Consider the following 21,145-nt stretch of genomic DNA (forward strand, 5'->3'; position numbering starts at 1 on the left):
AACTATTTTTAGCAATGCCATAAAATAAAATATCATGACTCTGAACATCCTTAAAATTCCAATAGTTGTTTATGATAGCATTAAAGATAAAATAAAATGACACCAAAAAACCCAAAAAATCCAACAATTTTCAACCATGGTGTTAAAGATAAATATCATGACCTCAAAAAATCTTAAAATTTTGACCTTTTTCAACCATGAAGTTAAATATAAAATATTACGACTCTGAAAAACTTTAAAAATTCGATATTTTTTCAACTATGATATTAAAACCAAATATCATGAATATAGAAAACTTTAAATTTCCAACATATCTTAGTCATGACCATATAGACCAAATATCATGACTAAAAAACCTTAAAAAATAATACCTAAATCAAAGAGTCATTATAGCAAGAGTATTTTTTTTTAAATGCTAAAAGTATAGAGAAGTTGCTCTAAACCCGTGTGACAAACAATTATTCCTAGTTCCACTACCAACAGGGAAGAAACACCACTCCCATTGGAATCAATGAATTATTTGGAATTTGTTGAGAAATAGGAAAGGGATGGTCAAGATAGAGAGCCACCTGCACACTTGATGATGAATTACCCACAAAAACTGTCGGGTCCCTATAATGCTAGTGATTACCCCATTACTATTGTAGTTATACCCCTTATTAATATTGTTGTGCCCCTATTGCCCCCATATTGTTATTACTACGCCCCATAGAATCCCTCTATTGTTATTTTTGTGGCTTTATATTTTTTTTTTTTTAACCAAATCGGATACTTTTATATTATAAAAAGACAGCATTACAGAGTTCCAATACATCCGGAGAGTTTATCTGAAGGGTGAGGATCAAAAGTGGGTACGCAGACCCGAATTCCTCCCTACTTCTTTGATTTAAGCAAAAACTAAAACAGATACGACTATATTGTCTAACAAACGAGCCTCCTATCCAGCAGTATTTGCAGTGCATTCCTTAAGGGAAGTGCTGGGTGGCTGAGTCCTCCGGATTCCGAGCACTTGCTTTGGTTGATGTTTCCGCTTGGTAGCTTTGTGTGAGAGAGCGTATGTGTTCCATAGCTGCCTCCAGATGACTGCAACGGTCCTGCAATGCTTCAATCTCGTTCTTTCTTTTGTCCAGTTTCTTCCTCTTAGAATTTCTATCAGAATGATAATCATCCTGGAGCTCTTTCAGCTGTCTGGTCAGGCTGTTGATCATTATAGTATGAGCTTTACACATTGTGCATTCTTTGTTGAAGAGATTGTCCAAGAGTTTGCTGGGTTGGCCTGTCTCAGCAGGGCGGTGTTGATCTGCCATTTCACTACACAGAGGGACGGGACAGAGAGGGCTTGTGAACGGGGATGAGAAGAGGGCACAGGGGAAATTGCTGTAGAGTGCGCAGGATTTAGATGAGATGAGGGGGAGAACGATGGACAGCTGAGAGTGAGTGGAAGGGAGCGGAAGTCTTGGAGGGCCACGGGAGTTCTTCAAAATTTCCACAGAGTCCCTGCAGCACTGCAAAAACAGAGAAATTAGCGAGAGAAAGCCAGATGAGTGAGCAACTGAGTTTACCACGGACGCCTTATGAGTCGCTTCCTCCTGGAGAGGGATGAAAATTCCCACGATACGCCTTCTTTTGCTGAGATCGAGCTGCGAACAAGTAAACTGATCTGCGAATTTGCTTGTGGCTCTACTGTCATATATAGCGAACTGAAGGAGCCTCGTATGCTTGAAACCGCGCCAATGGGCTCTGTTGTTGGGAGGAGGGCAGTCAACCGATTTGATGTGGCTGCAGGGTTGGCTTGTGTGGAGAGGTGAGTCACGCTTCCCGCTCCTGAAATTGACTGCGCTATTCAGATGGGAAATCCCGAGGGGATAAGGAACAGTGATGGAATTCGGATTATGAGGACATATTGGATTTCGAGAGCAGCTGATGGTACTGGAGGGGATGATGGGCCTGGATCGGGTGGGAGTATGCCTGAGGTGGCTTTGATTGATGGATGGGGGGGCGGGGGAGACCTGCTCAAGGAATATCCTTTTTATATATTCTATCATTCTCCTTGACTTCGCGATTTTGCCTGTTTGAAGCCTTATTTGCATGGTTGTCTGCTTCCTTATTGTTTATTCTGAGAACGTGCTTGAATGTGACATTGCCCAGGGACCTGATATTTCCCATGATCCTTGCTTTAATGTTGTTTAACGCTGTTTGCTTGAAATCCTTCCCTGTGGTCAGGGCTGCAATGATAATTGCCGAGTCTCCTAGAATTAGAAGATTTCTCAAACCATAGTTCTTGGCTATGGAGGTCCCAAGAAGAAGGCCATAAGCTTCCGCCCTGTTATTTGTCATGTTGCCCAACCCCCACTCGAAGGTGACTAAGGTCCTCCCCTGACAGTCTTTAAGTACTCCCCCTGCTCCCGCTTGACCAGGGTTGTTCTTGGAGGCCCCATCGAAATGTAGAGTGGGTCGATTTTGACAATGAATCCAGCTTCTGACTTCTTCCTTGGTTCCCCTTAATTTCCAGTCCATGCTTTCCCTCACTGTGTTTCTCCTCTTCTGGTGTCCTTCCCTCAGTTTGAACTTGCTGATCCATTCTTTGGCGTTTACATCCAATTGTTTTCCTTCATCCCTGTTATAACCATTTGCCTCAATGGTCTCGGTGATTAGAGCTATTGTTTTGGCAAGAACATTGGATATGCTTGGTTGTTTGCCCTTGAAGATATATTTGTTTCTGGCCAGCCAGATTTGCCAGCAGAGGTTGGCTGGGATGCTTCTCCATATCCTTTTAATTAGACCTTTGTAATTGCCAGGGCCCGGGAGATTGTTTCCCCATTGCTTCTGAAGAATAGTGATCTGATTGGGAAGGGCAGTGGTGCTCAAAGGTTCTGTGCAAGTTTTCCAGCAAGCCTTAGCAAAGGGACACTCAATGAAGAGGTGATTTATGCTCTCTTCTGCATTCTTACACATGTAGCACATTGAAGGGCCTTGGATGCCTTTCTTCCTAAGGTTTTCAGCTGTGAGAATTTTATAATGAAGAAGGGTCCAATTAAAATACCTGACCTTTGGAATACACTCGGTTTTCCAGACTGCCCTATGGAGAGGCCAGTCATTAATTGTTGATGCGTTTTGTAGAGTTTTATATCCTTCTCTTACTGTATATTTGCTACCACTAGGGTTCCATACAAAGTTATCTTCGTCCATCCTGTTAGTGGGGGCTGAGCCAGCCAAAGACATCTTGAGTTCGTCCCAGAGGGGCTTCAGGTTATCCGGGAGGGGGAGAGGTCTCCAACCAGACCAAAGGTCTTGATCCCAGAGAGAGATGTCATACAGTGTTTTGATTTTTGCCTCTGTCATCCATCGTTGAAGAGGTCTGAAGTCTGAGTGTGCTGCCCTTGGTTCCGAGCCCATTATCTTATCCTCCCATATGTTGGTATCCTTACCATTCCCCGGGGCTTTTGAGATGCTTGAAGTGAAGAAGGGGAGTGTCTTTTTGATCAACTTCCAGACAGGGGTGCATTGTCTTTCTATGATATTTCCTGCCAGGATATTGTTTTTGCTTCCACTAACATATTTTTTCCTTATTACCTCTGTCCACCAAGTTCCTTTCTCGTTGAGGATTCTCCAGACCAGCTTGCCCCCCAGAGCCATATTTGCAATCCTTGGTATTTTGATTCCAAGCCCTCCTTTTTCTAAAGGGAGGGTGACCTTGTCCCAGCTCACCAGACTGAACTTTTTTGTTTCTTGCTTGCCACCTTGCCATAGGAAATTTCTAATGATCTGCTCCATATGTTTGTGGGTGCTTGCCGGGGCTAGGGTGGAGGCAAATTGATAGATTGGGAGGGCTGAGAGGATGGCTTTGACTAGGATGGTTCTACCAGCCAAATTTAGCCAGTGCACTCCCCAATTCTGGAGTTTCCCTCTCATCTTCTCAATAATTTTTGCCCAAATCTCAGCTTTTACTGTTTCTTTGGCTAAGGGGAGCCCTAAGTATGTGAAGTGGGACCAATTTCCCTGAGCAGGGATGTCCATTATGGTGGATATTCTTTGAATTATATTCCTTGGCACATTCCAGGTGTATATCATACACTTTCTGTTGTTTAACTTTCCTCCTGAAGCTTGAAGGAAAAGGTCCAGGATTCTTTTGAATCTTCGTGCCATAAGGCTAGAGGCTCCCCCTATTAGAAGAGTGTCATCAGCAAAAAGGGAATGGTTTATTCCTTTGGTCCCTCTGGTAATTTCCACCCCTATAATTTCTTTTAATTTGCGCTTGTTCTCAAGATGCAAGCTGAGGGTTTCAGCCACTATGATGTAAAGGAAGGGCGAAAGGGGGCAGCCCTGCCTCAATCCTCTTGAGCTCTTGAAGGCTGAGCAGGGCCTGCCATTGATGAGAGGAGCTGTCCAGTTTTGAGAAATGCATTCCATCACCCTACTTGTGAAGAAATCTGAGATGCCAAATTTTATGAGCACTGCCCTGATAAAGGAGTGATTTACCCTGTCAAAGGCATTCGCCATGTCCAACTTGATGATCATACCCCTCTCCTGCCTAGTCATACTGCTGTGAATTGCTTCTTGAATGAGGATAACATTGTCCGTTATGTGTCGGTTGGGGACAAAACCCCCTTGATTTTCCGATATGAGAGAGGGAAGAACCTTTTTTAACCTCTCCGCCAGGATTTTTGTGATTATTTTGTAAGATACATTACATAAGGAGATTGGGCGGAATCGATCAAAGGATTGGGGATTCGATTCCTTAGGGATGAGTGCTAGGTGTGAGGCCTTTACACTGCTGCCCATCTTGCATTTTTTGAAGAAGTTTTTGACCATTCTTATGTAATCCTTCCTTATAGTTTCCCAATGTGCTTTGTAGAAGGCCACAGTGAGCCCATCAGGCCCAGGCGCCTTATCCAAGGGCATACTTAGGATTGTGCTTTCTATTTCTTCCTGCGTGACCTCCTTGTCTAGATCTCCATTCTGTTCTTCTGTGATTTTACTCTCTATTATATTTAGGAAGTCCGGATTTTCTGTGTACTGGGGGTCTGCAGAAAGGAGACTTTGAAAATGACTGGTAGCTGCGTTTTTAATTTCCCATTGTTCTGTTAAGACTCTGCCTTCCTTAGTGATCTTACCAATGTTGTTTCCTGCTCTCCGAAGCTTGATGCTGTTGTGGAAGAATGAAGTATTCTTGTCTCCTGAGTTGAGCCAAAGGCAACGCGATTTTTGTCTCAGCTCTTCCTCCTCTGCGCGGTTCTGATTATACAACTCCATGTATAATTTGGTTTCCGCCTTTAAGTCATCAGCTGTATCTTGACTCTTCTCTTTTTCTTTGTTCCAGTCTGTCAGCTTCTCTTGAAGCTCTATTTTCCTTTTCTCCCTTTCTGTTGCATAGTTTCTTACCCATTGTTTAATAGCTGCCCGAAGAACTTTGATTTTCGTTTCCCAAATGTAGTGCGGGGAACCGATAATTTCTGTTGCCCAATTCTCTTTGACCAGTTTCATGAAATCTTCATTTTTTTCCCATTCTCTGTTGTATTTGAAAGGTAATGGTCCCATGGTTTCTCCTTTAACTAGGTGCAAAGCAACAGGTTTATGATCTGAGAAATAACCCTGAATTATCGTGCTCTGGATCCTTGAGAAGTTGGCAGCGATGCTCTCTTGAACCAGTATGCGGTCCAACCTTTCTTTAATGTTGTTTCTGCCTGCTCTTTTGTTCGACCATGTAAATCGCCCATTCTGTGGAGGAACATCAACCATGCTGTGTGTTTGGATAATATTCTCCAAAGCTTCCCTAGAGGGATCTGCGTAAAAATTTCCCCCCATCTTCTCATCTATGTTTCTTATTAAATTCAAGTCTCCACCCAGGAAGATGTTTCTTTCTTGTGCACTCATTAGGTCCATGGTGATTGAATCCCAGCAAGAGGCTTTGTCTCTGTAATGGGGAGGAGCATAGATATTGTAAATTGTGAATTCTTCTTTATTGAGAATGTGTTGCATGTCTGTCCTTATCCACCATTTATTTTGCTTAGTGTCCTTAAGCTTCCATTGATTTTTGTCCCATATGGTTCCTAGACCCCCTGAGGCACCTACCGCACTCAGGCCTTTGCCTTCTAAGTTTCTGTTTCTCTTTACAATGTTTTGGAAGTCCTGTTCACTAATTTTGGTCTCCTGAAGAAGTAGGAAATCTGGGTGTTCCGATTTGATTAGATCTCGGACTGCATTGATTTTTAGGGAGGAGCCCATCCCCCTACAATTCCAAGAGACCAGCTTCATCATTTGCAGTGTTTGTTGTGTGGTCCACTTTTCTCCTTCATCTTCTCCCCGCTTCCTTTGGTCTTATCTAGAAAGGTATCCATTGGCTGTTGGGTCCCTGTAGCCATTTCTTTTGCTGCGTTCTCATCTCTTATCTCTTTGTTTGACTTTCTTCCTACTTTCCTGGGTGGATCGGTGGACGGGATAGATTCCTTTGTCTTGTTCCTGGTTAGAATTCTTTCAACCGTTGGGGGAGGGGAGGATGGGGGAGGGGAGGGAGGGGGGATTGAAGGACCATTTGGCGGAGAGGGGGGGGATGGGGGGTCCTCGGCTGAGAGGGATTCGAAAGGGTTAGAGGAGGTGGGAATGGTTGGACCCGTTCCTGAGGGATGGGGAGGAGAGGCAGGGGTTTCAAGGGGGGGGTTGGAGGGGTTTCCCGGGGTTGGGGTTGGCTTCTTTCTCTTGACTTGTTCCCATGGTTCTTCCGTTGTTTCAGCATTTTCAGATTCTATTGGTTTATTTTTACTGCATCTATTAGCAAAATGGCCGTATTCATGACATACCTTACATTTAAACGGCAGCTGTTCGTAGTCCACTTGCTGGATGTGCGTCCACTGATCCACTCTGAGCTTGATTGCTTCCGGTAGTCCTTTCCCAAGATCCACTTCTACACATATCCGAGCGCATGCATGCATGTTCTCCTTTGGCTCTGATCTATCAATATATTTCCCCACAGCGTTTCCTATAGCTCTGACCGATTCATCTCCCCAGCAATGAAGAGGCAGGTGGGGGAGACGGACCCAGACTGGGACAGCGCTTGGAACATCCAATTCCGGATCGAAGTCAGGGGTCCACCTGTTCAGATATAGTCCTCTTGTGTCCATGAAATATGGGCCATTTCTGAATATAAGGTTACGATCTTCCACAGTTTCGAAGAGGAAGGTGAAGAAGCCCCTTCCGCAAAACCTTATTGCTATCTTCCCTTGGACCATTGAGTTCCAGTTTCTTTCCACCCAGCGTTGGACAGTGCGAGGTGACGGCCATAGCCCGGTGAACTGACCCACCAAGCCTCGATCTGCTAAGGCTACTGCAGCTCTCCTCGGAAGGCCGGGAGGGAGCGGGACTTCAGGTATTTCAGCAAGCTTCTTGATGAACTTTGAGGCTGTAGGGCGAATTTTTTCTGAAGAGGACTCTTTGGTTAAAGATGCAAACATAGATTCCAGATCTCCCTTCTCATTGATTGGCGGATCCATCGCGTCTGAGAACTGCTGGACCGCAGTTCTCCAGCTGGGGAAGAGGGAGAGGGCCGCAGGCCCCTGATACGCGGGCAGGAGACCCCAGGGTGGTAAGGGGAGCGAGCAGAGGGGGAGGCGGCCCAGCAGCCAGGCTGCCAGGCGCAGGCGCGCAGAGGGAGGCAGGGGCGGCAGGCTAGGTCAGGGAAACAGGCGCAGGCTCACGGGCGCGCGATCGATCTACAATAATTCTTGTGGCTTTATATTATTATTGTTAGGTCGGCTGGATTATATTGTGACTCCTTAGACTCCTATATATAGAAAGGAGGTTTTGTCATTTGAATCATCCAAGAATTGTTCATTTATGTAATGTAAAGGAGGTTGCCCCCTCGAAGAGGCTAAATTCTAAGGCGCTAATCTATCTTTTCTATCTTTTCTTGAGCTGGTTTCATAGCATTTGGTATCAGAGCTTTGGATTCTAGGGTTTCGCTGCTCCAAATAGGTCATTGTGGAATTTTCGCTATAACTTTTTTTCTGTGACATATCAGAAGTCGCAAAAAAAAACATTTGAGAAGAAATCGCACTGAACCTTGGGTGCGAATTTCAGAGCTTTTCGCGCTATATTTGCGGAGATATGATTTGAGGAAGTTGGTCTTTTTGCAGACTCCTGAATTACATTCCAAACAGGTGACTCAAGGGAAATCGTCATAACTTTCTCTCTGGGGATCAGATTGAAATTTCGTATGAAGGTATAGAAAGAGGACAGACTTTAGTTTCTTGTATGCATTTTTCAGATCCAAAGGTCGAAACAGTGACTCATGGCATGTCGTACAAGTTTGCTCTACTGAACTAGTCTATAATCAAGTCACTGTGGGAGATTTCACATAACTCTTCCTTAGAGAATCAAATTTGGGTCAGACTTGTGGAATTGCAAAGAGGACATAGAGGGCTACTACAGGTCACAAATTCAAAACTAGATGATCGGAAAGTATAGAGATACATCAGAGACAATATCGAGCTCCTACAAAGTGAAAAAAGGTGTGTAGATTTTCTTAAATTTTTGCTTAATCTTGGTTTGAAAATTTGTTTTGAAGGAATTCAAAGGGCATAGTAGAGCATTATTATCGGTAATTGATGCCCCGAGGAAAGAAAATGCAAACACTCAGTAAGGAACCTGAAAGCTCTAGCATGACTCATGAAGAAGAGGAAGAAATGCAACATGATATATCAAAATTACAAGACCAAGTGCAACAATTGTCCCTTACACAAAAAAGGAATAGAATCTAAGATGGATGGTTTAAAGAAAGTTTACTCCATAAATATCTACCATGTCCATGGGGTGAGGAGGTGTATTTTATTATGAGATATGTTACCTGTGAAGGTCATTTCTCTACATTATTTAAGTATCATTTCAAACTCCTTGCATGCCTTCAGCTTCAGCATGCGTAGGTTCATGCTTTAGATATGCCATACTTCCTATGGAGAAGCCTGCACTTAATGGTGTAATCTGCTCGACAGTCTTGACAAAAATTAGCGGTTTTAAAAAATCATGGGTTGGTTAGATTATTGGTGGTGAATGCTCTATCTCAAACCTCTGTGGCTTCGCCGCAATTCACCGAGTTGGCAGAGGAAGAACTTGCGGATATGCTACCGGTAGGTGAAGAGGAAGAAGACATAGCATTGGAAGAAGAGGCCACAGACAACGTTGTTCCAACATCGCCTGTTGGCCCAACAAAGATATATGCAATGGAGATAGAAGAGAGTGCAGTCGATGCTACTCCAAAAGAACCAACTTCGACTGTCGATTTAAGACGAGAATCACCACCAATGGATGCGATTACAGGTGGTCCCAACACATAAGAACCAACATCACCTATCTGAACAATTGAAGAATTTTTGGTTGATAATGTAGGTGGTTCTATTACAAAAGAACCAACACCACCTATCGAAGAAATTGAATAACTTCTAGTTAGAAATGTAGGTGGTGCTGACACATAAAAACCAACACCACCCATTCAAATAGTTGAACAACCTATGATTCAAAATGTAGGTGGTGTTGTCACACAAGAACCAACACCACCTGTTCAAATAAATGTGGAACCTTTGGGGGAAACAGGGGTTGCAATCGACACCACTCCACAAGAGACAGTGTCGGTGGCTGGGAAGAAGGACAAATCGCAAGAAGCACATGAAGGAAGAGAATAAGGGAGCATAGAACAACCGATGGATGTAGAAGAAGAGGAAGGAGGGTCTGCATCAGCGGGTATTGAGAGAATGAAAATTAAAGAAATTATTATTCGTTGTCCTTTTCTTTCATCTTTTCTAAGAGGGGAAAGTAAAAAACGTTCCTCTAGACGCATGGAGAAAGCTAACGGCACCATTATCAACACGGTTATTCAAAAACCAGTGTCAATTGGTGAAATAATTGAGCAAATTGAAGGGTTGGAGGTCGACACTATCACACAAGAACCATTGCCAACTGAAGGAAAAAATGAAGAGGCTTTGGATGGTGTTACTTCTATAGAAACTATTCCTTAGAAGATGGAGGAAGATGTAGCTAATCGAACTAACTCGCAAGGGCTAGAAACTATTCCTGAGCAGATGGAGGAAGATGTTGCTTATCAGACAAACCCGCAAGTGTTAGAAACTACTCCTAAGTAGATGGAGGAGAATGTTGCATATAAGGCTAGCCCACAAGGGTTAGGAACCATTCCTAAGAAAATGGGAGAGGACATTGCTGATCAGACTAACCTACAAGGGTTAGAAACCATTCTTGAGAAAATGGAAGAGGATATCGCTGACAAAACTAATCCGCAATGGTTAGGAACCATTCTTGAGAAAATGGATTAGGATGTTGCTGACAAAAATAACCTGAAAGGGTTAGGAACCATTCCTGTACAGGTGGAAGGGGATGGTCAGGCAACAGAGAAAATACAAGAGGAGGGTGTCAAAGACACTACCCGAAAGGACCCTGCAGTGAATCCGAAAGCACAAAGGGAAGATGTAAAGGTCCTGAGACCTGAAGAAGGAGATGGCAGGATTGTTCCCTGAGTCAAGGAAAAAATGGAAGAAATCAGAGTAAAACAAGAACCGGTTGACGATTTTGTCAACATCAACACGCTAGGCCCTGGACCAATTATGAGGCTTGTGCAAGAAGTAGTTGTGAAAGAAGATTTTATCGAGAAATGTGTGAGAAGGAGACCCCCTCTTAAGGAAATATATCAGGCACAATTCAAAGAGAATATGCAGTTGAAAATAGAAATCATGAAATTGAGAAAATGGTTGCGGTGCTTACGAAGAAAAGTGAGAAGGCACAAGAAAAAAGCTACAGAGCCCAAGCCTAAAACTATTTCAGTGGTAACACAGACTAATGACAAGCCAACAAATTCAACAGCTACACAGACATAGTAATTTTTGCATATGATCGAGGCGCGAGAGTTTGTCATGTTTGCATAAATTCAGAAGTGGCAAGATACAACAGCTCACTTTCAACGAGGAACCATTCTTTTAGAGGCACACTGGGAAGGAATAAGCCAAACTCATGAGCAAGCTATGAAAACATTCTTCAGTTACAAAAAATAGATAGAAAAGGAAATGCAGAATTAGGAGAAATAATAGAAACAAATTGAGGGACTGGAAGAACATGTAAAGCTACTAAAGGCCGATAAGGAAGAGATGTTTACCTTGGCACAACAGGCAATGGCTTGCTGCCCCCTTGCTCATAGCTACGCCTTGTTCCTCCATGAACAATATCTATTATTTTGTTTAGAAAGTGTCTGCCAGGAGCTCAGTCATGACATGGAAGATTCAATATAGTTTCTGCACATCATGAGATGTCGCAATATTTTGGATTAGCATTTGATGTGCGAGTTGTACATGCATGAATACTTCCTAGGCAATGATCAATCATTTAACCCAGTGCCATATGTAGGAGACATTCAACTGAGAGAATTTACCTCCTACACAATTAACCAGGTTAAATGGAAAAAGGTTTTTGATACATTTGAAGAAAATCAGGAAAATAGGCCACTTGTCATCCAGATGGAGAATTGTCAGTCTGTGAATGTTTACAACAGACACAAAACCCTCTTGGGGATCTAGGAACAGAAAGAATAGATGTTGGAAACTCAGCAATGGTGTGTTGATATATGCACAAAACAGATCTTCACTTGTCAGGAAGAGGCTTGGGACAGCTGCGAGAAATGGTGGATGCTCTCGTCATCAGCTGTCAGGATACGTGAGCCTTTTGGGGCCCCTAATTTTTCTCAGGCTCTAAACAGGGTACCCCAATATATTGTGTGCATATGGCTTCATGGGGTCTATTGGATGGGTTTGAGGTTTCAATTTCCCATCATTTGGTTGTTAGCTTATCACTACACCCCAGCTTATGAGGTAAGCGAGGATTGGTGGAAAGAATTCATCCAAAAGGATGGGCATAAGCCTCTAGGAATAGAGATGTCCTCAAAATATGATCTTGCAGAGCTTCACACTGCTCATCACAACTCTAACCCAGCCTTGTGCACGCAACAAACTGCATGAGGACATGTAGTAAGGCTAGTTGGGGGGAGATGTTGGTGGCTAGATTTTCATACTTTTTCTCACCCTTTAACTCTGTTATTTTTATCCATTTCATGCCAATAGTGGTTAATAAATATCTTAAAATGCATAGGTATACCTCTCGTCATGTCTTTATGGATTATTGGTCAATGAAGCATAGTTGTAGGGGATTATTACCTAAGTGGCTTGCAAATTCAGTTATTTCTGCAGATTTAAAGGGAAAATGACCATGACTGTTATTCACTAAATGATGATATTAAAGCTGGCAGCGCTATCCTTGAATACTGGTTGCAACGATGAATCAACCTTTTGATTAACACACTACTATATTTTAACATTCTGTTTCATTTTGAAAACCACCATGTAATTAAGGAGAGACAATGTTGTAATTCTAGGAGCTATATTATTGACAAATTGTATAAAGTAGAGTTGTGGGGGTGTGAAAGCCATCACTATTAAGAGTCGTTAAGGTTACAGGAGAAATACTCTAACTTTGAGTCTGTAACAATGCACTTGTAATATTTTTTTTATTAATGACAAGTTGGTCTTCTGATCATATTGTGATTCGTTGATCTCGCCACAACCCTAATCAGGGAGTTGGGCCCACTCTCCTTACCGGGTGTTTTTGGATTAGATGTGTGTTAGGTTTATTTCTGCGGGTTAATTATTGTTGTGAATGTGTATCAGTGCATTGTTGTGAGTCCTTATTGTTGTTACTTTTATTGTTGTTACAATTATTACTTCTTGTTACTCTTATTTGCTGTTACAATATTGTTTGTTGTTATACATTGATGAATTTATAATTAATGTTCAATGCTGGGTAGGGAAATTGTGGCCTGCACATACAGTGCATGATAGCCCTGAAACGACTGGTAGAACCCTGAGTTGACAATTAAATGTGGATTGGGTGAATTGCATGATTCATACTTCAACACCAACAACCACCACACCTATAAACTTTGTATTTGCTAAAGATGTAGCCATTTTTTTTCATTTGAACCAATCTTTAGTGACTGAGTTGAAAGGTAGAGCCCTCTTTGGGGTTGGAAGGGTTAGTTTCCAATTCCGCAAGTGGTTTGTGGTTACCTCTGAGTTTCCTTCCTACAACCAAAGGAAATTATAGAGTGACAAAAAGTGGGATTATTTTTAGCAAAACTTAAGAAGGTACATATCATATTGAACAATTCCCTAAATGAGCTAATATAGGATCTGAATGGAGCATGGATACATTATAACCTTAGTCTTGGATACTTAGTTCTTTTTTAACAAGGATTAAGAGATGAAAAATGGTGGTGGTAAAAGATGCAGAGTGTTAAGGCCCCACCCTAGTGTAAGTTGTTTTTGTGGCTCATATTGAATAATTTTTTTTTAAAATGGGAAGCCCTCTAAAAAAGGAACAGAGTAGGTCCAAGTATTTGTTTATTTTGTAGGTGTAGTGAGAAAAGCACCTACGTTCAAAAAGTGTGGGTTGAGGTTTGGAAGTGTTTGGGTAATCAATAAATGTGAATCTATAGACACATGATTCAATGTATGATTTACTAGGCAAGGCCTAAGTGCTCCAAGGAAATCACATTTCTAGTTCTAAAGGGAAACTGATAGCTAGAATCATTTATTTTATTTGAAAAAAAGATAATGTTTTTTTTTCGTACTTAAAATTAGATATATACTTTTTAGAAAATATACAAATTTAATACTAATATAAAAAACAATATATTTTCTCTCATTAATAAATTTTTTTAAAAGAAATTCTTTTATTTAAATAATAAACACTTACACACATACATCATTTTAAACATTATATTTTATATAAAAAATAACATAAATTCATTTCCCACATAATCATTCAAAAATTTTCTTAATAAATCAATTTTTTATAATTCAATTTTTTAAGTAATATCTAAATTTATTTGAAAAATACTACAATCATCCCTCCAAATAAATGTATTATTATTTTTTATTTTATTTCCATGACTACTAATCGCTCACTCAACTAAAAAAAACTCTCCAGCTACCATAGTATAAACAAATGCACCTTTCTAATGAATAAATCTTTCTTCTATTTGTTCTTCAACAAGTTGGAACAAGGAGCCACTGCCGTGGCGGTAGTCCCCCGGGGTCTGCATGGAATTACAAAATTTGGTCTGCAGGGAATTACAAAATTTGGAACAGTGGATGCAAATATTACATGGTATGATAAAAACGATTGTGAACTTAACAGAAATGCACAAAATCATTTAGGAAGAGGGCTTGGAGATAGAAAGTGATTGAATTCAGCCTTAATAAACATTCTATTCAATCTTCACTGAAAAATTAGTAATTCATATAAGTCAATATTACATAGTAACAAAATAGGTATGGGGCGAGTGTCTTGACTGCACTTCTTGCTGCATCAGTGGCATGAGCAACAACAATTCCTATCAATCATTCCACATTTGTGCTTTCTAGCACGGTCATAATTTTGATGCACGGTTAGAAGCAAGCAGTCAAAATCTTCAGCTCAATCATTCTCCAACATATCATTTTGTGCGGCTCATACAAACTCCGTTTACCTACTTATGCTCTGCAATGATTAGTCAAAATCAGGGGGGATATGGAATCAAACACTAATTGAAGATATACATAATCAAGAAGAAGAACTCACTGGGAAGGTTCAGGCCACATATAAAGCAAAAGAAGTCATATTATTAACCTGATATGCAACTGCAAGAGAGCAGCAAACTTGTCAATAAATGTATTAACAATCATAGGTGTTGTGATTACCATGGAAACTCCATCAGAGATTATAGGCATGAAGTAAGGTTTAAACCTCTCAGTCACCAAGAGAATTAACAAGAACCCTCATTAAATTTACCATGGTTCACTTACCACGCTGATAACATACAGAAAATTTAAAGTAATGACCTGAAATTGAATTAAATGCTTTAAATTTACCATGGTTCACTTACCACGCTGATAACATACAGAAAATTTAAAGTAATGACCTGAAATTGAATTAAATGCTTTGAATGAGAGCATGAAAAGACCTTGTAACATAGAAACCCTCAAAGTGATTCTCCTCCATAACCAGTTGACAAAATGAAACTCAACACAATGCAAGTTAAAAGTGGCATAAGACTAGGGTTTCCAATTTGAAATCCTTACCTATAACTGTATGTTTTGAAGGCAAGGTCACCATATCGCTTTCAAAACATAGAAGTTGACTTGCCTGTGACATAAATTAAAAATAATCGTGTAAAAATATGTATTCAAAAAATTTGTTTATATATATGTGGATAAATCAATCCATTAACAAGCATAGGTGTTGTGATTACCATGGAAACTCCATCAGAGATTATAGGCTGGTTCTCCAGTAGAACGGTCAACTACAGGCAGATGAAGTCGGCGTTGATCCTTCTCTGATGCAATAGATTGTAGACGCTTTGCCTTCAGCGAAGACTTAAAAGCAAATGCTTGTTAATGCAAAATCAAAGTCAGAGTAAGCTGGAGCTCTCCAAGATGGTAAGTCCCAACTACCATGTTGGAACATAGCACTGGGGCTTTTGTAATCTGTGCAAGTGAACCAATTTGGAAAATTTCCAAATCAGTGATCATGACGACTGCTTGATAGTTCATCCAAAAACCATCAGTCCTAACTAATATTATGGTAGAACCAAATTTGCAAAAAACTGTCACGCCCCTTGAATCTTTGAGGATTTGAAGTCTTGGATTACATAATCATACGTTCTGTCAATATATTTAGTTTGCCACCATGTTGTCAATAAATCAGGGTCACTGTGCCTAACTAGTATGTTATAATCAAATTAGTGTATTAAGTCAGCTTATTTCATTGTTAGATGATCTGATTAAGGCTTTGTAAGCTTCATTAGAGGCATACGCTGGTGTATACACAAAACAGAGCTTAATTATGAGGAAATAGTAAAAATAATATTGTGTTTTTTCAATCCAACAGAGACTGCTCATGTCATTGCCATAGGGTGGCAGTTGGCTCCACGTGGCAAAAATTCTGTCGGATGAAAATTCATGTTCTTTACCTATATTCATGCTACGTCATCATTTTCCGACAAACTTCACATTAGGTGCAGGATAACCACTTACGTGCGAATTTACCTCCCAGACCTGAGAGGGTACTTACGTGCCAATTTACCTCCCAGACCTGAGAGGGTACGTGGCGTGAGACTCTTGCTGGCTCGATTGCTCATGTATTTGATGATTGCTTCCACACCATCTCTAGCTATCTCTGGCGGTGGTCGAATTAACGGGTTCCCCTCCAGATTTAGCCGCTTCAGCTTCATTAGCGCTCCAAAGAAATCAGGCAGGTTTTTGATCTGATTATAACTCGCGTCTAATTCAACGAGCGAACACAGCCCACAGATCGAATCTGGCCACGCGTTCAAGTAGCCAAAATTGCAACTCACATTAAGAATTTGAAGGCTAACCAGGTTGTCAATGTCTTCAGGCAGACATCTGAGCTTGTTCATATGGACATCCAAAACACGCAGGGACATCAAGCATGAGAAGGAGGAAGGGAGATAAGAAAGTTTATTGGAATTGACAGAGAGCCTCTGCTGGTTAAACAGTTTGATTCCCAGCGTCTCAGGCAGCCGCTGGAGGTTGTTGAAATCGCCAATCAGCTCTTCCAGCGAACTGATAGAGTTAATTTGTAATATATTAACCGCAAAATCATATAATCCATTAAGTTGCAGAGAATTAAATCTTCAAACCTAGGGTTCGGATACGATTTTTACCGGCAATCTTGAAAAATTCGGCAAACAAGTTCGTAAAAACATTGAGTAGCTCGAATTAAATATTCTTGAAAATGCTGAGGGTTCAAATACAGTTTTTACCGGCAATTTAGAATGCTCTCCGGCAATTCGGCGAAGAAGTTTCCGGAAATGTTGAGGATCTTAAGCTTCTGCAGTCGTCCCATGGATTGCGGCAGCGATGTGAGCTGGTTCGAATGGACGTCGAGAGTTCTCAAATTCACCAGACTCGTCGCGGATTCGGGCAGACACTGCAGCAAGAAATTAATATTGCAAGCAAAATCAGAGATAAGGCATCAAGAAAACCTATACAATTACGCAATATTGCTGTATTTACTACCTTCATATTGTTATTAGAAAGGTCAAGTTTAGCGATTGTCGACAGCTTCTTTGCTGAGTCTGGCAAGTTAAAAAGTATAAGTTCGTGGAGAAGCTGTTGAAGATCTAGCATCTTATTTCCCTTAATACCAGCTTCGGATGTTGATATTGCTGAACTTTCGGACTTCTTTATAATGCTGCCGTACATTTGATAGAATTCCTCAAGTTGTATAACGGATCTGTGTGGAGCCTTTTCTTCTTCTGCAAATCTTTTCACCTCGGCCTCCATTGCAGCCTGCATTAATTAATCCATGCAATTTATTTATGCTGCAGATAGGTAAAATTAGAATTCACAAAAGAAAGAATTGAGTCTGATGTAACCCGACCTTGGCAGCCTTGCAGAGCGAGATATCCATGTCGGGGGGATTGGGGAGCGCTGCGATGGCTTTGATCTTCCAATCCAATTCCGAATCAATGCGCCATACGACCTTCCTCGACTCTTGTACAAGATCTTGACTCGGCCGAGTTCCCAGGCTTCCCTCTGCTGCAGCCGCAGCCGACGCCATTGTTGTGAAGTATCAAACCTTGGCTGGGTCTACAAAAATCCAAAAGGGATACTTATTAACATTTGTGGAGAACGTTCATATCAAACCACAACTGCAAATGTGGGCCTTCATCGAGACTGGACCACCCCCAATTCTTGTCATTTTCCAATGGGCAGATCAAGAAGAAAATATTTTATATTTTATTGATCTTAGTGCAAATTTTCGCAACATTCTGTCATAGATTTTTCGTTCTTCTTTGAGAGACCTGATGATGTTTGTAAAGTACTTGCAGGCTGATACTATTATTTAATTTGCCAAAAAATTATTGATGAACTTGCCACTGGCATGAAAAAACCTGTAAGGACGACCAGAAAATCCAGTGCGCACATATTGAACAACTACATGGTAATTAACCTACTGATCAGTGTTTGAAAACTGCTAATTCGACAATTAGACCGAACAAACTTCCAGCCTTGATGGCCTATGATGCAATGCCTACACCTTCCTAAGATGATGTGAAAACCCTCAAACGCTTATGCTAAAAACAGATATTCAACAAAACAACGAATTGAACTATAGTCTACTTTAAAAATATAGATAAGGTGGCAAAGTATAACAACTGAGCCAACCTTGGAATTATGCCCGTCACTGGATAGTCCACGCTTCTTCTTGTCTGTTTTCTCTTTTTTCCTCGAGGACATTCCAGACTGACGGGCTCTATGGGCCTTGTGAGATTGCTCCATTGTTCTTGTATAATCTGCAGTGATAAAAATAGCATAAACTCAAATCAAATGTCCAAATTTCCTCACACAAAAATAATTAAATAAATTGAAAAAAAACACACATATTTCTGCGTAAGTCTACTTTTGTTACTGCTACAAAAGGTTAAATGAACGAAAACCCCACTGTAATTTTGTTATTGCTGACAAAAGGTTACGAATGAAACCCCAGTGCCCTTGGAACGTTTAAGAGGGCGTCATGAAAAAAAAAAACCTAGCAACAATTAAGTAATAAATAAATGGATGCTGCATATTTCAACCCAATCCCTAAACCCTACAGATCTCGGTGATGCAAGCTTGATATGTACATAACATAAATAAGCAGAGAGATAGACGCCAAGAACAACTGCATCAATCAACACAGAAACATTTAAAGCAATTCTCAGGCTTTACCTTTGAAATTTTCCGCGAAAATAAATTTAAAATCCTCGTTAATAACAAGCTTCTTCCAACATTGAGATGGCTTGGTATGAAACTTCTACAGTAAGTATAGAATCTAAAGCTGCTGTGCAAACTGCCTTCGGCCTCCGCTGATCATGTGGATTTCAGAAAATTAGATTTGACCAAATGAGTAAACAATTCAAACACAGAGTATAGAAATTCCAATATTCTTTTAATCTTTAAAAAATATATATGTGAACTTAATAATGGTGGAAACACAAAATATGAATTCTGTACATATTTTATTTTCCGAGGTTTTCGGTTGAGAATACCTTACAATGTAACCCGCCTTAGACAATGACCTAGTTTGCAAACGGAGAACATAACTAAGGGAATAAGAACGTTTATGGCGGATGATAATGCCTGTAAAAAAACTGTAAATTTGAAGCCCCTCTTCACAGATCCTCCTGCTACTGCTCGACACTCCTCGAACTTACTCAGAGAAACCATTTCCAGACCAGCCTCACGCCCCTGCATACTTCAACCATATCTATATCCAAACATCTGGCCCAGTTGAACCATATGCAAACATCTGTCTGCATGCAAGACACTCAGAACAGGTACCAAAAAATTAGGACAAACTAACTTATGTTGAGCTCGGAATGTCTCGAAACCTGCGAAGTCCGCAATAAGACCCTCAACTTTGTTGCCCAATCAGAAATTAGATAATAACATTTATATTATTTTTTAATATGAAAACTTTGGTTAAAATCGTGATGCACATCAATATTCTTGGTCAAACACAGGATTAATACCCGGTCAACGCCGAATCTATCGCTATTAGTCCGAGGCAGGGACTAATAACTCTTGTCCTAAGATAATATTCCTTATTCCCCGGCCACAAAGAAATTTAATTATTTTTAACAAAATTATTAAGTAAACAAAAAGATTCACATATCGACGGCTTCTTGTGTGCCCAACAAAATAACCTCAACCTTGATCCTTCCTCGATATGCCAAAGTGGTCGGCCAGATACGAAGGATGGGATGGTTTCAACATCTTTATTTATATATTGGATTTAGATGATCCAATCACATGAGAAAGACAGCAGCGAGTAGTTAGAATGTTTGTTTTTTCAGTGCGATTAGCTTGATTGGTCTTACAGGAGATGAATAATAGTGAAGTAGAAGGACTTTGTCATGGCAGCGAATTCTGGGAAATCGGTAAAGAACGTGCAGTTCAATGAGGAGGCGATATCTAATAAACAAGTAGCAGCGGGAGAATTGGAAGCATATTCTGTTTATGTAGCTAATGTTGATTACGGGTGCACAGCGGAGGAGTTAAAGACACATTTCGAGAGGTGCGGGAGAGTGAAGGGCCTTACTATTCCTAAAAACGAGTATGGGAACTCACGAGGGTATGTTTTCGTGGAGTTTTCAGATGTAGACAGCGTGGAGAAAGCCCTGGCGGAACTGAATGGCTCCATCCTCCGGTCCAGAGAGATCACCGTGTCTCGCGCCAAAAGTAACCCCCGAAATTGGAACAACCCCAACACCAGCCGAGGGTTCCGCCTCCCATTGGAACAGCGGCCGCCAAAGGATTGGAGAAGCGTGAGTGCCAATCCTAACAGATCGTCGAGACTATCATATGCAAACACGAACAACCGCCAGCAAACTCCGCCGTCTTCTTCCAATTCGGGTTTCAGCTACGTTCGGGCAACAGGAGTAACCACTAACAGCGCCACTGCTAATCATGAAAATAGCGACAACAGAATCCAAGAGGAGGTGATACCGATTGAACAAGGAGGAGGAGGAGAGGAATTCGACAGGTACTCGGTTTATGTAGATAATGTGGACTATTGGTGCACTGCACAGCACTTGCTGACACATTTTGAGTCCTGCGGGACAGTGAACCGCATAAACATCCCTATAAACGAGTTCGGGAACCCACAGGGATATGCGTTCGTAGAGTCCTCAGATTTGGGCAGCACCGACAAAGCCCTCCAGCTGAATGGTTCTACCATCCGGTCCCGTGACATCACCGTCTCTCGCAAAAAGAAGCTCCCAATTACGCGTAACCCTAATAATAAAAATAACAGTGGCGGAGGGTTTGGCGGCCCCACCCAGCAGCGGTCACCTATTTCCAGAAATGTGGGTTCCTATTCTAACAGATCATCACGTCCACCATATCCAAATTATACAAATACCAACCGCCCCCTTCAGCTGCCGCAGAAACCTCGCTGCAGCTTCGTACGAACAATAGGAATAAGCACGCCCACAACTCATGCCCCGGCTGCTCATGCTCAACGCCCCACTACATCACCCAGTTCCTGAGGCCGT

General features: G+C 41.2%; 1 protein-coding gene and 1 long non-coding RNA gene across 2 annotated transcripts; both read right to left on the reverse strand.

The window, feature by feature from the left end:
• Positions 1–7,467: 7,467 nt before the first annotated feature.
• On the reverse strand, positions 7,468–17,667 carry LOC149178563 (uncharacterized). Its single transcript, XM_089422146.1, has 6 exons — positions 17,488–17,667; positions 17,124–17,396; positions 16,868–17,034; positions 16,156–16,667; positions 9,059–9,186; positions 7,468–7,662 (listed from the first exon to the last, which is right to left on the reverse strand). The coding sequence occupies exons 1-6, from the start codon at positions 17,665–17,667 to the stop codon at positions 7,468–7,470; spliced, it is 1,455 nt and encodes a 484-aa protein (XP_089278272.1).
• A 607-nt stretch (positions 17,668–18,274) lies between these two features.
• Positions 18,275–19,243, reverse strand: LOC149178564 (uncharacterized). The gene is made up of 3 exons (XR_016258859.1): positions 19,139–19,243; positions 18,819–18,955; positions 18,275–18,403 (listed from the first exon to the last, which is right to left on the reverse strand). It is a non-coding gene; the product is annotated as an uncharacterized LOC149178564 (long non-coding RNA).
• Between the last annotated feature and the right edge of the window lie 1,902 nt (positions 19,244–21,145).

Source organism: Pinus tabuliformis, chromosome 4_1 (genome assembly GCF_031772625.1).
Source record: "Pinus tabuliformis cultivar Carrire ecotype Pingquan chromosome 4_1, CPIR1, whole genome shotgun sequence".
Taxonomy (NCBI): Eukaryota; Viridiplantae; Streptophyta; class Pinopsida; order Pinales; family Pinaceae; genus Pinus; species Pinus tabuliformis.

Excerpts from the sequence above, each read along its gene's own strand:
- LOC149178563 (XM_089422146.1), bottom strand. The coding sequence starts at position 17,667 with ATGGCGTCGGCTGCGGCTGCAGCAGAGGGAAGCCTGGGAACTCGGCCG. Across the intron at positions 17,035-17,123 it reads TTTCTAATAACAATATGAAG|TGTCTGCCCGAATCCGCGAC; the intron begins GTAGTAAATACA and ends TTCTTGCTGCAG. Across the intron at positions 7,663-9,058 it reads ATTGCGGCGAAGCCACAGAG|CCTGCCGCCCCTGCCTCCCT; the intron begins GTTTGAGATAGA and ends TCCCTGACCTAG.